The sequence below is a fragment of the Anabrus simplex genome, chromosome 8, assembly GCF_040414725.1.
Source record: "Anabrus simplex isolate iqAnaSimp1 chromosome 8, ASM4041472v1, whole genome shotgun sequence".
Taxonomy (NCBI): Eukaryota; Metazoa; Arthropoda; class Insecta; order Orthoptera; family Tettigoniidae; genus Anabrus; species Anabrus simplex.
In genome coordinates, this window is record NC_090272.1 from 231,991,132 (window position 1) to 232,004,143 (window position 13,012).

Genomic DNA, 13,012 nt, shown 5'->3' on the forward strand with positions numbered 1-13,012 from the left:
GCTGCTGCCATGTATCCAGAGAGTCGTCCAAGATAAGGCGCATGTGTTAATTATAGAATGCTATATGGGTTATATTAAAATACTATTGCAGTTTAGAATAGGGATTTTATTTAACGTAAAGTAAGCTTGACGGCATGTGTTTGTTTCACGTTTATATTGTTGTATATACGGATAAGAGAGAAATGCATGTTCTGTTTATTTTTATTTTTATTTTTATTTATGACTAGATAGTTGGGATAATGAGGGATTTGTTAGGATTATTTTGTTGTTCATTCATGCATGATAATTTAGTTTAGTTTTATTCCGCTTTTTCCTTGTATATTAGTGCTACGAGGATTAGATTGACAAGTTCATCCAAGTTCAAAGTTAAACACTTGCTACGTTGAGTCTTAATTCAATTTTATTTCGGTTATTTAGACAGTCAGTAACAATTAATTGCATGACGCATGGTATTTCAGAAGCTGTACGTAAGGAGCTGCATAACATCGTTGAAAGAGTAGGATCTTCGAATTTAGGTTGGAATCTGTTTTTGCCCAATGATTTGCACAGGAAACGAACCGGGTCTCATAATGTAAAAGGCTGATGTGATTTGTGAGAGATATGAGAAGTTATAATGCATGTGGAGTTATAAAGTGATTATGCAGGCCAATTGCATGCCTGATAAGTGAAAGGATAATGTGCAGTGGATATGTACCTGCTAGTGTCTTCTGAGAGAATATTAGTTATCAGAATTGACGGAATTGATTCCAGACCAATGAGTCTGATGTGTGTAAAATTGTCAAAGCATGCTAGGAAGGAATACGATTATACATGAGTTTCCGTGTAGCCGACGAAAGATGATATCTTATTGCAAGCTGATATATTGGCCGTGTTTTCTTAGACGGTGTGAATGAGATGGTATTTCCGTGTTACAATCTTGACGGACAGAATCCAAGCCTTAGTACAGTGTTGAGTTCCAATATTTCCTTTCAGCTCACAGCACACCAGGCAATACGTGACGGATGATCGCGCTGTTGAATGCGCAAATGCAGCAGAAGAAGGCAATGTTGCCCATTGCTTTCTACATGATATTGATTGGATAATTATATGTTTTTCTCTTACAGAACGGTGTTTTATGATGTTTCATGTTGTTTGAATATGTTGTCTTGTTGTTTAATGGGGAACAGCCCGAGTGCTGAGTATATTGATGGTCAATCTAGTTCTCACTAGATCCGTTGTGGTGAACCGCGATTCGCGTAGAATCTGTGTAGTATGTAAGACTTTTCTCTTTATCCGATGTAAATAGATGTGTTATTTTGCTTATTTTGTTTATTGTAAATATAGCGTAGGGGAATGCCACCAGTATTTTTCATAATTCATATCATGCCTGTCCCATTGCGTCTTAATTTTCTTTTATCTTAGTTTTTCCTTTCATCGTTATTTTCTTTTATATTGTAATTTTCCTTTTAACGTTTAATCTTGCGACGACTCTAAATTAAATTACATACCCTTATCGATGTGATACTTTCAAGTGTGACTCCATCCGAGATAAATACTTATCAGTATATGCGTACATATGTTGTCATATAACATGAACAGTGGACAATAAGAAGAAGATTATTTCTGAACGTATGCAAGTATTCAATGTTGTGCTTGATACTTCTTTTCTCTTTTGTTTATTTCATCAATTAACGTTGTTAATGTCCAGGTATTTCTTTAAATTTGAGATTTTTGTAATGATATTTTGTTATTTGATTTATTTGATTTTCGAGTAGTATGATTCGGGGATATTTATGAATAAACTCATCCTACCCCATATTATTGTTTCTCACTCGAGTTATACCTCCATTTTCCTGTCATTTACTTATATTTAAGTGTAGAACTTCGACTTTCAGCCTGACCCAATGACGACCAACCCACTCTCTGCCCAGCCCTGAGTTAGTCGGATGTTCATACAGGACTGGAGGCATCGTCCTAGAGGGTATTTACCCCTGGGTACGGTACACTATGACCATACAACCTTCGACATCCTTGCACTTCTCCTTCAGCCAGTCTTCCTTAGCTACCTTGCGCTTGCTATCCACTTCATTCTTTAATCGCCCGTATTCTTTTCTTCCCTCTTCATTTCTAGTATTCTTGTATTTTCGTCGTTCATCTATCAGGTCTGGTATCTCCTGAGTTATCCGCTGATTCTTAATTGATCTTTTCTTCCTTCCTAAAATTTCTTCGGCAGCCCTACTGACTTCAGTTTTCATGACTATCCGCTCTTGCTCTATCGTGTTTCCTTCAGCCTTTTCATTTACTCCTTCTACAACATGTTCCTTAAAACAATCCCTCACACTCTTTTCCTTCAACTTGTCTAGATCCCATTTCCTTGCATTCTTTCCTTTCTTCAACTTCTTCAACTTCAGATGGCACTTCATGACCAACATGTTGTGGTCAGAGTCCACGTCTGGTCCTGGGAAAGTTTTGCAATACAACACGTGGTTTCTGAATCTCTGCCTAATCATAATGAAGTCTATTTGATACCTTACAGTGTCTCCAGGGCTCGTCCTCGTATACAGCCGTCGTTTGTGGTGTTTGAACCAAGTATTGGCAAGGACTAAATTATGATCAGTGCAGAATTCAACCAACCGACTTCCTCTTTCGTTCCTCTGTCCCGATACGAATTATCCTACTGTATTACTTTCTCTTCCTTGGCCTAATACTGCATTCCAGTCTCCCGACACAATTAGATTCTCGTGACCTTCTACATATTGTATTAAATCTCCTATCTCTTCATATATTCTTTCGATTTCCTCAGCCTCCGCTGAACTAGTAGGCATATTGACCTGCACTATTGTGGTGGGCATTGGTTTGGTGTCTACCTTGACGTCAATAATTCTTTCACTATGCTGGTCGTAGTAGCTTACCCGCTGCCCTATTTTCTTATTCATTATTAAACCAACTCCTGCATTTCCCCCCGTTTGATTTTGTGTTGACAATTCTGTAGTCGCCCGACCAACACTTCTGTTCCTCCTGCCATCGTACTTCACTTAAATCAACTACATCTGACTTTAGTCTGTCCATCTCCCTTTCCAAATTCTCTAACTTACCACAACGATTCAAACTTCTAACATTCCACGCTCCGACTCGCAGAATGTCAGTATCCATCTTCCTGATGATTGCCCCCTCTCGTGTAGTTCCCACCCGGAGATCCGAATGGGGGACTAGTTTACCTCCGAAATATTTTACCCGGGAGGAAGCCATCATCAGTGCATCATTTATACAGAGAGAGAGCTGCATGTCCTCAGGCGTTGCGGCTGTAGTTTCCAGTTGCTTTCAGCCGTGTAGCAGTATCAACACACCTCAGCCATGTTGAGTATTATTACAAGGCCATATCAGTCAATCAACTTCCTAAACGATGCTACCCCCTTTCGATGAACCATTCGTTAGTCTGGTCTCTCAACAGATACCCATCCGATATGGTTGCACCTGCGGCTCGGCTATCTGCTTCATTGGGACACGCAAGCCTCCCCACCGCGGTAAGGTCACGTAGTTCGCAAGGGGGGCATGAAACACTATAATAGGTTAAACTTAATAAAAAATGTAATGAAGAAAGAAAAAATTTAGATAGTAACACAAAATAATAAAATGGAATAATTTCATTAATTAAAGAAATCGAAGTGAAATTAATGTTAAATAAATGAACAAAGTATATAGAAATTAACTCGTACACTGAAATCAATTCAAGGGAAGGGATTTTTATAAAACTATATCATAATCTGGATAGTTTCAAAATAATATAAGTTTCCATATTGAAAATTATTTTCCAAATTCATAGTTAATACCTTCAGAAATTAAAAGATAGCATTACAATTAAATGATTAACGGTTCAAAAAATTAAAATCTTAAGAAGGATTCCCAGTTAATATATGAATAACTTGTACATAAATAAAACCAATAGAGTAAACACGTGCATCTTGAGTTTGAATTACAATGAAATTTAAACTATGGTATACTTAATGAACATGATCACAACTACATTAACACTATTAAAAATTTTACACTCAAACTGCAGTTTATTTTAGACCAACCTTTTTAAATGAACCTTAATATATGACCATACCTGTTGAGAGCTCTCAATAAATATTGTGAAATAGAATGTGGTACCCCTTTTAGTATACTTATATTTTCTAATAGAAGATTGAAGTACATAATAAATTACAACTCCCATTTAAAAGTAGGTTACACGAGATGAAATCAAGAAAATTAAAAACAGAAGAGGAAACATCCAAACCAACGAATGTAAAACGCCTTGAATGGCAGAAGACAAAAAGAGGAAGCATGAACAGTTACAAGTTCGAAATATGCATAAACACGGCATATTTACTGGATAAAAATAAATACCTGCAAAATCATCACCATCATAAATATAAGCTGAAGGTATATAGCATAGATCACATTTCACAGTAAAGGTTATATAATATGAGGTACTTGGAATCAATCAATGACTTGACGTATACACAACTCAAGCGTCTAATCAACAACAACGACAAACTCATAACGGTGACGCAACGCTTATCTTATCTTATCTAGTCCAAACAATGGTTCTGCCTTTATCAACGATAACAAGGATAGAAGTTACGAGAAAATAAACAAATCCATTACGTTAAATGAAACAGAATTAGGCCCCAAAATGATAAATAGCCCATTCATTATTCTGTAGAAAATGAAAGAGTTTGGCTACTAAAGGAACCTAAGAGTAGTAATATACAAATAAATAAGGTTAAGTTGTACACAATTATGTCCTTCAAGTTTTAATAATAATAATTGTACCCGGCGGTACACTTCCACGCCGCTAATTCAAACTTTGCGCCTGTTGAAACTCCTCTACTGGAGGAAACCTGAACCTTAACAACCATGTTAATTCTAAAGTTTCTCAGAAGATGTCGCTATTGTAAATTTTGAAGAGCTCTGAACTGTGTCTTTTTCGATTTATATTTGTTTTCTCTGTAGTGAAAAGTGTGAACATTCTCTTCTAGATGGCACTACTGAAGAACTACAATTGTGCACCCTAGTGCGAAGTGAAGGAACTTTTTTTTGAAGAAATTTTGTAGTCGTAAGTTTGCTCTTTGTTAAATTTCTTTCTGTCATTGTTTGAGTTGGCAATGTTAATCCGTTCGTTCCGCCAGTTTTGAAATTAGCCAATCCCGAATTTCTTAAATTAATTTTCGACCAATCGGGGCTTTCTTCCCCAACCTACTCTGTAACTGTGTTCGGTAACCAATAACATTTTGTGGGCGGGTTGTAATCATTTATGAAACGTCTCGAATCTTCCACGAGGATATATAAACTGCTGATTTTCTGGTCTCGGGGCCACTTCAGTAACATATTTCCTAGTGTGATTATATAGCAGGGGGCGGGAAGCGCCCCTTTCTTCAGGCGGCAGTTCATCCATCAGGTACTGGCCTTTTAATAACATCTTTGTTTGCTAGCTCAGCAGTTTAACCCTCGGGGCAGGTTGCAAACTTTTACCATGTAACCTTCCTTTAAAATGTAAAAGACACTTGGTATAAAGTTCTGTCTCTTTAACTACATTTGGGATAGACAGTGCCTAACCCTCTCGAGCTCCCACTCATATTGTTTTGAAGTGACTACATTTTTATAACAGTTTCCCATTTCTTCGTAATGTAATAAAGTTTTATTTCGTGTCACCTCCGTAGTATGGGATTAGCCCTTGCATAAGCGGCCTAGGGCCAAATTAGGTTTTAATAAAGTGTATTAGGAGTGCTGTGTACGCCTCCACTCAAGTTGGTATTTTGGGGCCATGTCATTGTCCTGTTTCTTTACTGAATAGGCCTCAGTAGGTTGGGTATTTTTACCCCTGTTTTTATGTGTCCGGAGGACAGCTTGAAGGTGGAGTTTGGTGTGGCCGTTGATGGGCTTGAACTTTGAGAGCGGGTTACTCTTTCTTTAATTTGGGTTCTGTGTGCCTCGAGAAGGCTTTACTGGGTAATTGGGAGCTAGTGCTCCTTGGTATGAGTGGGGTTTTCTGCCCCTTTGTTGAACCTTTTACATAAGTAAAGTGGGGCTCTTTGCTCAAGGATTGTGTGGCTGGGGGCTCGAAGCCCAAAACCATTAACAAATATTGTAATTGTACATTCTTAATTTGTTGATATACAACTGAGTTCCTGTTATACTTGTTATTTCTTGGTCTCGAAAAGAAAATATAACCTTTGTTAAATTTTTAATTAAATTTAATTTCGTAGATGAGACCTGTTCCCGCCCGCACCTTCTTTCACCTGTAACTACCGCGGATATTTCCGTAATAATAATAATAATAATAATAATAATAATAATAATAATAATAATAATAATAATAATAATAATAATAATAATAATAATAATAATAATAATTGTACCGGGCGGTACACCTCCACGCCGCTAATTCAAACCTTGCGCCTGTTGAAACTCCTCTGCTTGAGGAAGTCTGAACTGTATCTACTGTATTAATTTTCAAGTTTCTCAGAAGATGTCACTACTTGGAAATTTTGAAGTTTCTGAACTGGGTCGTTTTCGACGTATTTTTGTTTTACCTGTAGTAAGAAGTGTGAACTTTCTCTTCTAGAGGACACTACTGAAGAACTACAATAGTGCACCCTAGTGCGAAGTGAAAGAACTGTTTTTTGGAGAAATTTTTAGTTCAAAAGTTTGTTTCTTGTTAAATATCTTTCGGTTATTGTTTAAGATGGCTGTATAACCCTTTCTTTCCCCTTGTTTGAATTTAGCCAATCCCGAATTTCTTTAATTAATTTATAACCAATCAGGTGTATCTTCCCCAGAGGGGATATATTGCTTAACCCTAGCCAATAAAGTTTTTGTGGGAGGGTGTTCTCATTCCTCAAACGCCTCGAACTTTCCGTGAGAGTATATAAACTGCTGATTTTAGGGTCTCCGGGCCACTTCAGTACCATCTTTCAGTGTGTAAAGTACATAGCAGGGGGCGGGAACGCCTCTTTCTTCGGGCAGCAGTTCAACAACAAGGTAATGGCCGTTTGATAACTTCTTTTCTTGCTAGCTCAGCAGTTTAACTCTCGGGGCGGGTCCGAAGCTTTTCCTCCATGTAACTTTTCCCTAAAATGTAAAGACTCTTTGTATCTATTATCTCTTAAGCTACATATTGGGATAGAGAGTGCTTAACCCTCTCGAGCTCCCACTCATATTGTTTTGAGGTGAACTTATTTTTCTCAACCGATTCTTCCTTAACGTAACGTAAATTGTTTCTTTCTAAAGTCACCTCTTTAGTATGGGATTAGCCCTTGCATTAGCGGCCTAGAGCCAGATTAGGTTTTAAACAAATGTATTAGGAGTGCTGCTTGCCTCCTCTCAAATTGGTATTTTTGAGGCCATGTAATTAACCTTTTCTCTCTTAATAGGCCTCAGTAGGTTGGGTATTTTACCCCTGTTTTCGTGTCCGTGGAGGACAACTTGAAAGTGGAGTTTGGCGTGGCCTTTGATAGGCTTAAGGTTTGAGAGCGAGTGGCTCTTTCTTGAAAATTGAGTGTTGTATGCCTCGAGGAGGCTTTACTGTGTAATTTTGGAGCAAGTGCTCCTGGGCATGAATGGGGTTTTCTGCCCCTCTGTTAAAACTTGTTTTGGGGTAAAGTTGGGCTAATTGCCCAAGAATTGTGCGTTCGGGGCTCGAAGCCAAAATCCTGTAAATACTGTAATTGTAATTTGTTACCTTGCTACTCTGTACCTGCCATTATTGTTATTTCTTGATTTTGCTAAGAAAATATAACCTTGTTAAATTTTATCTTAACTTTAATTTCGTATTTCGAGGCCCGTTCACCCCCGCACCTTCTTTCACCTCTGCTAATCCACCAAACCAAGGTAATAATAATAATAATAATAATAATAATAATAATAATAAGTAATATTAGACATTAGCTGCACTCTGAACAGTCTTTATGTTATAATACCAGGAAACATCAGCCAATTACGGTTACCACAGGTTTAGTTTTTAAAATGTTTAAACACATATACGCAGTTACCGAACTTCGTAGCATGTCACTTGAGAATTTCGAAGAAAACACTTTTAAATTTCCTCAAATATTACTGTATTTCAACCAATTAAGCTCAAATTTCAGGTAATTACATTTAGTAGAAAGGTAGTAAGGACATATTACGGTTGCGCGCAACATATATCTGTTTTGTGCAAGTTGCATACGTATGTTCTGTAGCCCAGGTGGTATGAGCTCATTGCCGCACACATATCTGTATGTTAGCCACCAAAATACAGGTGCTTGTTTAGAAATCTTCATTCGTAACTCCAGTAAATATTACAGAATGTTCTCTTCAGAACAGGATAATATGTGTACACAAATTGCAGATCTCTTAGCTGGAGAATCAGTCCCACATCAGGACTGGCTTTATAGCTAACCTTAAAAGAATGTCATGTTTGTAATTTACATTAAGGAGTTGTTTTACTGAATGTACCCCTAAAATGTACACACATTATGGTATACCATACACACTCTTGTGGATTAAGTTTCAAAACAAAAGTGCAGTAATATTGAGGTTAGTTTCCAAAACATACCGTCCAAACTGATGTACTGCTCATTTTACACGGCATTTTCTAAATAGCGACAAAATTGCGTAATGGTAATGTCAAGTATGTAAATATAAAAGTGAGTACTACACTCTACTAGTTACATTGAATAGCTGTACTAGCCTTCTTCGTTTAATTTTTCTCCCACTACTCCAATCAATCAATCATTCAATCAATCAATCAATCAATCAATCAATCAATCAATCAATCAATCAATATATGATCAACAATTAGGGCTGTCGCCCGGGTGCCAGATTCCCTATCAGTTGTTTGTCTACCTTTTTCTTAAATAATTTCAACGAATTGAAATTGGCACGTAGTCCTTAGCAGGCCTCATCGGAAATAATAATAATAATAATAATAATAATAATAATAATAATAATAATAATAATAATAATAATAATAATAATAATAATAATAATAATAATAATAGGCAAGACATTGCACTACGTTCCGTGCGTCCCCTAGTTGCTAATACCCTAAGTATTGTGGAGTAATATTGATATAGATGTGGGACTATTTCTTGAATTCCTAAGTTGGCACCTACTGTGACCAATCAGCAGCCTGCTCGCTGCCTATGAAAGCGCTGCTCAGTTGACCTGTCGCAGTTGCCAGGTTTCACATGTAGGTATCTTTCTATTTCTGCTTGTGTGGTTTTTTTTTTTTTTTTTTTTTTTTTTTTTTTCCTGACTCCACCGCTATGATACCTCATCACATCATCTCTGCCTAGTAGGAGACACGCCGATACTGCCTTTAGTATCTTTACTCCCGCCCCCAAAGCTTCACAGCCTGAAGCTTGTGTTGATCACCACGCGGGCGGTGAGCGCTCCCCAAACCCCTACCCGAGAAAACCACTGTCGTCGTCTTCTTGGCAGTGCGGTTAGGGGCGCGCAGCTGTGAACTTACATCCGGAAGACAGTGGGTTCGAACGCTACTGTTGGTAGCCCTCAAGATGGTTTTCCGTGGTTTCACAGAAATGCTGCGGTTGTACCTCAATTAAGGCCACGGCCGCTTCATTTCCACTCCCACCCTTTCCTATCCCATCGTCGCGATAAGACCTATCTGTGTCAGTGCGAAGTAAGGCAAATTATAAAAAAGATCGTATTCTTGGTTATCTCCTGGTGGAATAAAGAGGTCTCCGAGGTGGGGCCGGGTAGGAGGGGAGGAGTGTTTGTTGTTGATGGTCGTAGCTGTATTCACTGAGTCACCCGAATATGATTAAGATAATAACAACCACCCTCCATCTATGAGGGATTTTTACACAGGTTTGCATCATGCACCTGATGTTACTCAGCAGAAATTCCCCCGTAACTGTTATCTGCCTCTGCTCTCTTCAGATAGGTGAACTTCGCGAGAAGTTGCTGAGTAACGTTGGTGCTTGCGGCAGCTTTTATCATCTCGGTATTGGCGAGGAGGTGGCTTCAGTCAGCTGCAAGCAGTCATGGCCCCCAAGTACAAGCTCACATACTTCGACATCAAGGGGGTGGGCGAGCACATTCGTTACGTCCTATCTTATGGAGGTGCCGACTTCGAAGACAAGCGCATCAAGCAGGAAGACTGGCCTAAATTCAAGTCAAGTAAGTGAATTACAACATCTATTACAGTTTCTATTCACAGTCCGATTCGTGAAGATGCTGCCGGGCAGTGGCAGTTTAGATCAAGTATGCCGAATTTCACATGTTTGTATTTTATGATAGTTGGACTGTAATTTATTGGATTAAGCAGTATTTTTTTAAAGTCATATCCAGAGGCTTAGGGCAAGTTAAATATCCCTGAACAGTCGTTGCCACGCCCAAAGTTCTTCCTTAAAACTGTTCTCCGTGGAACATCTTGTAAAAATATATTTGATCTGATAGTTCCTAACTGATCTACTGTCAGAAGGTGTTCGTAATTTTTATTGAGTGTGAATTCTGTGATGCCTATCATTTGTTATGAGGTCAGTGAAGCGTTACGTTAACTTTAGCAAAAGTCACTTCCAAACTACGGTTTTTCACATAAAATAACATTTATCACATGAACTACACAACATAGGGGTATACAAATTTCACTGTTTGTTCGCCCAATAAAAATACACATCATTTTAAGGACCACAGGATTATTATTATTATTATTATTATTATTATTCTACCGCTTATCCACGTGAGAGTGAAGTGTGCCGAGCATGTGGGTTTGGCCCTGTTTTACGGCTGGGTGTCCCATGTGGAAAAGTGGGCGTTGCTAGTCTGAACATGAAGACTATCACTATGCAACGGCCGCATTGTTTTGAGTGTGTCCTAGGCTTTTTTTAAATTATATTTGTTCGTGGCGTCGACCTCCACTACTTTCACCATATGATAGGAACCTGCGGGTAAGTGGATTGCAGGGGTGTAGAGTGTTGTATGTGAGGAAAAGGACGTTATGGCCGACACAAACATCCAGTCCCCAGGCCAGGGATAGTAATCATTTACAATTAAAAATCCCTGACCCGGCCGGGAATCGAACCCGGGGCCGCCGGGTGACAAGCGGACGCGTTGCCCCTACACCGCGCGGCCGGACGTTTCCTAGGCTTACGTACCTATATATATATATATATATATATATATATATATATATATATATACAAGAACATGTCCTGACTGACTGAGTCATTCATCATCGTAGAGTCAAAACTACTGGACACAAAGAAATGAAATGTGGGGACAGATTTATATTACAATGTAGGTGCTCGCTAAAATAGGATTTTTGGATATTTCGTCGCTTAGGGGGTGACAAGGGTGAAAATTTTAAAAATGGATGTATCTATATTTCAAAAACTCGACAGTTTAAACACGTGAAAGTTGGTTTAAAATCTCCTTTAAAAATAAGAAGAATGTATTTTTTGTTTTCGGAAAATCCACTTACGGGAGGTGAAAAAAGGTGAAAAACGGTTTGAATACCTTTTATGTGGATACTTAAATCTCAAAAACTAAAGATGTTACAGTCATGAAAATTGGCATTTGCAATCTCTTTTAAAAGTAAAGAAACCCATACCTTTTGTTTTCAGAAAATGTACTTAGGAGGGGGTAAACAGGAGCGAAAAATGGAATGAAAGTAGTATAATTGGACAGTTCGGCCGCCTCCTCCTCCTCCGCCGCCTCCTCCGCCGCCGCCTCCGCCTCCGCCGCCCGCGGGAAATTTGAATTTTGGCGGGAAATTTGAATTTTGGCGCGAGATTTGAATTTGTAAACAAAGCCACGTGCTTTTTGACAGCTGTCATCGACAACAACGCATCGCTAACCTCACTGCTGCCATCTTGACGGGCCTAAACCTCACTAGTGCCAACTTAACCTAACTAGCATGAGGTAAACAAAGCCACGTGTTTTTTGACAGCCACGTGCTTTTTGACAGACAACAACGCATCGCTAACCTCAGTACTGCCATCTTGACGGGCCTAAACCTCAGTAGTGCCAACTTAACCTAACTAGTGCGAGATAAACAAATCCACGTGCTTTTTGACAGCCACGTGCTTTTTGACAGATTTGTAAACAAAGCCACGTGCTTTTTGACAGCTGTCATCGACAACAACGCATCGCTAACCTCAGTACTGCCATCTTGACGGGCCTAAACCTCAGTAGTACCAACTTAACCTAACTAGCGTGTGGTAAACAAAGCCACGTGCTTTTGACAGCCACGTGCTTTTTTGACAGCTGTCATCCGCCATCTTTAAACTACAGAGCACCGTGCTGCCCTCTTTCATCACCTATCATCGGCAGTGCTGCCATCTTGACAGACCTAAACCTTAGTGCTACCAACTTAACCTCACTAGCTCGAGATAAACAAATCCACGTGCTTTTTGACAGCCACGTGCTTTTTTGATAGCTGTCATCCGCCATCTTTGAGCACAGTGCTGCCCTCTTTAGCTACTTACCTTTGAAATGTGGTGGCGGATAATTTGAAAAATGCTTTTCGACAAGCAGCCATCTTTAATCCAGAGAGAACAGTGCTACCCTCTATGTGGTGGCGGCAAATTGAAAAATTCCACGTGCTCTTGTTTGGAAACAAACTCACGTGCTTTTTCGACAGCTACCATCTGCCATCTTTAATCTATAGAGCACAGTGCTGCCCTCTTTAGCTACTTACCTTTGAAATGTGGTGGCGACAAATTCCACGTGCTCTTGTTTAGTAAACAAACTCACGTGCTTTTTGTCAGCTGTCATCCGCCATCTTTAATCTATAGAGCACAGTGCTGCCCTCTTTATCGTAGTAGATGTAAATTCGTCACAGCTGTCATCCGCAGTGCTGCCATCTTAACGGGCTTAAACCTTAGTGCTACCAACTTAACCTTACTAGCGCGAGATAAACAAATCCACGTGCTTTTTGACAGCTGTCATCCACCATCTTTAATCTATAGAGCACAGTGGTGCCCTCTTTAGCTACTTACCTTTGAAATGTGGTGGCGGATAATTTGAAAAATGCTTTTTG

At 39.1% G+C, this 13,012-nt stretch overlaps 2 protein-coding genes across 2 annotated transcripts in view; one reads left to right on the forward strand and one right to left on the reverse strand.

Moving 5' to 3' along the window:
* LOC136879389 (glutathione S-transferase-like) overlaps positions 1-13,012 on the reverse strand; it is a 363,810-nt gene that overhangs the window by 93,513 nt on the left and 257,285 nt on the right. The gene's annotated exons all lie outside the window — the stretch shown is intronic.
* The window catches only part of LOC136879040 (glutathione S-transferase), a 92,999-nt gene continuing 89,948 nt past the window's right edge, over positions 9,962-13,012 (forward strand). Inside the window, exon 1 of the mRNA XM_068229034.1 lies at positions 9,962-10,149. Coding sequence (XP_068085135.1) covers positions 10,014-10,149 — 136 coding nt within the window. The 5' untranslated portion in view covers positions 9,962-10,013. The remainder of the gene's footprint in view (positions 10,150-13,012) is intronic.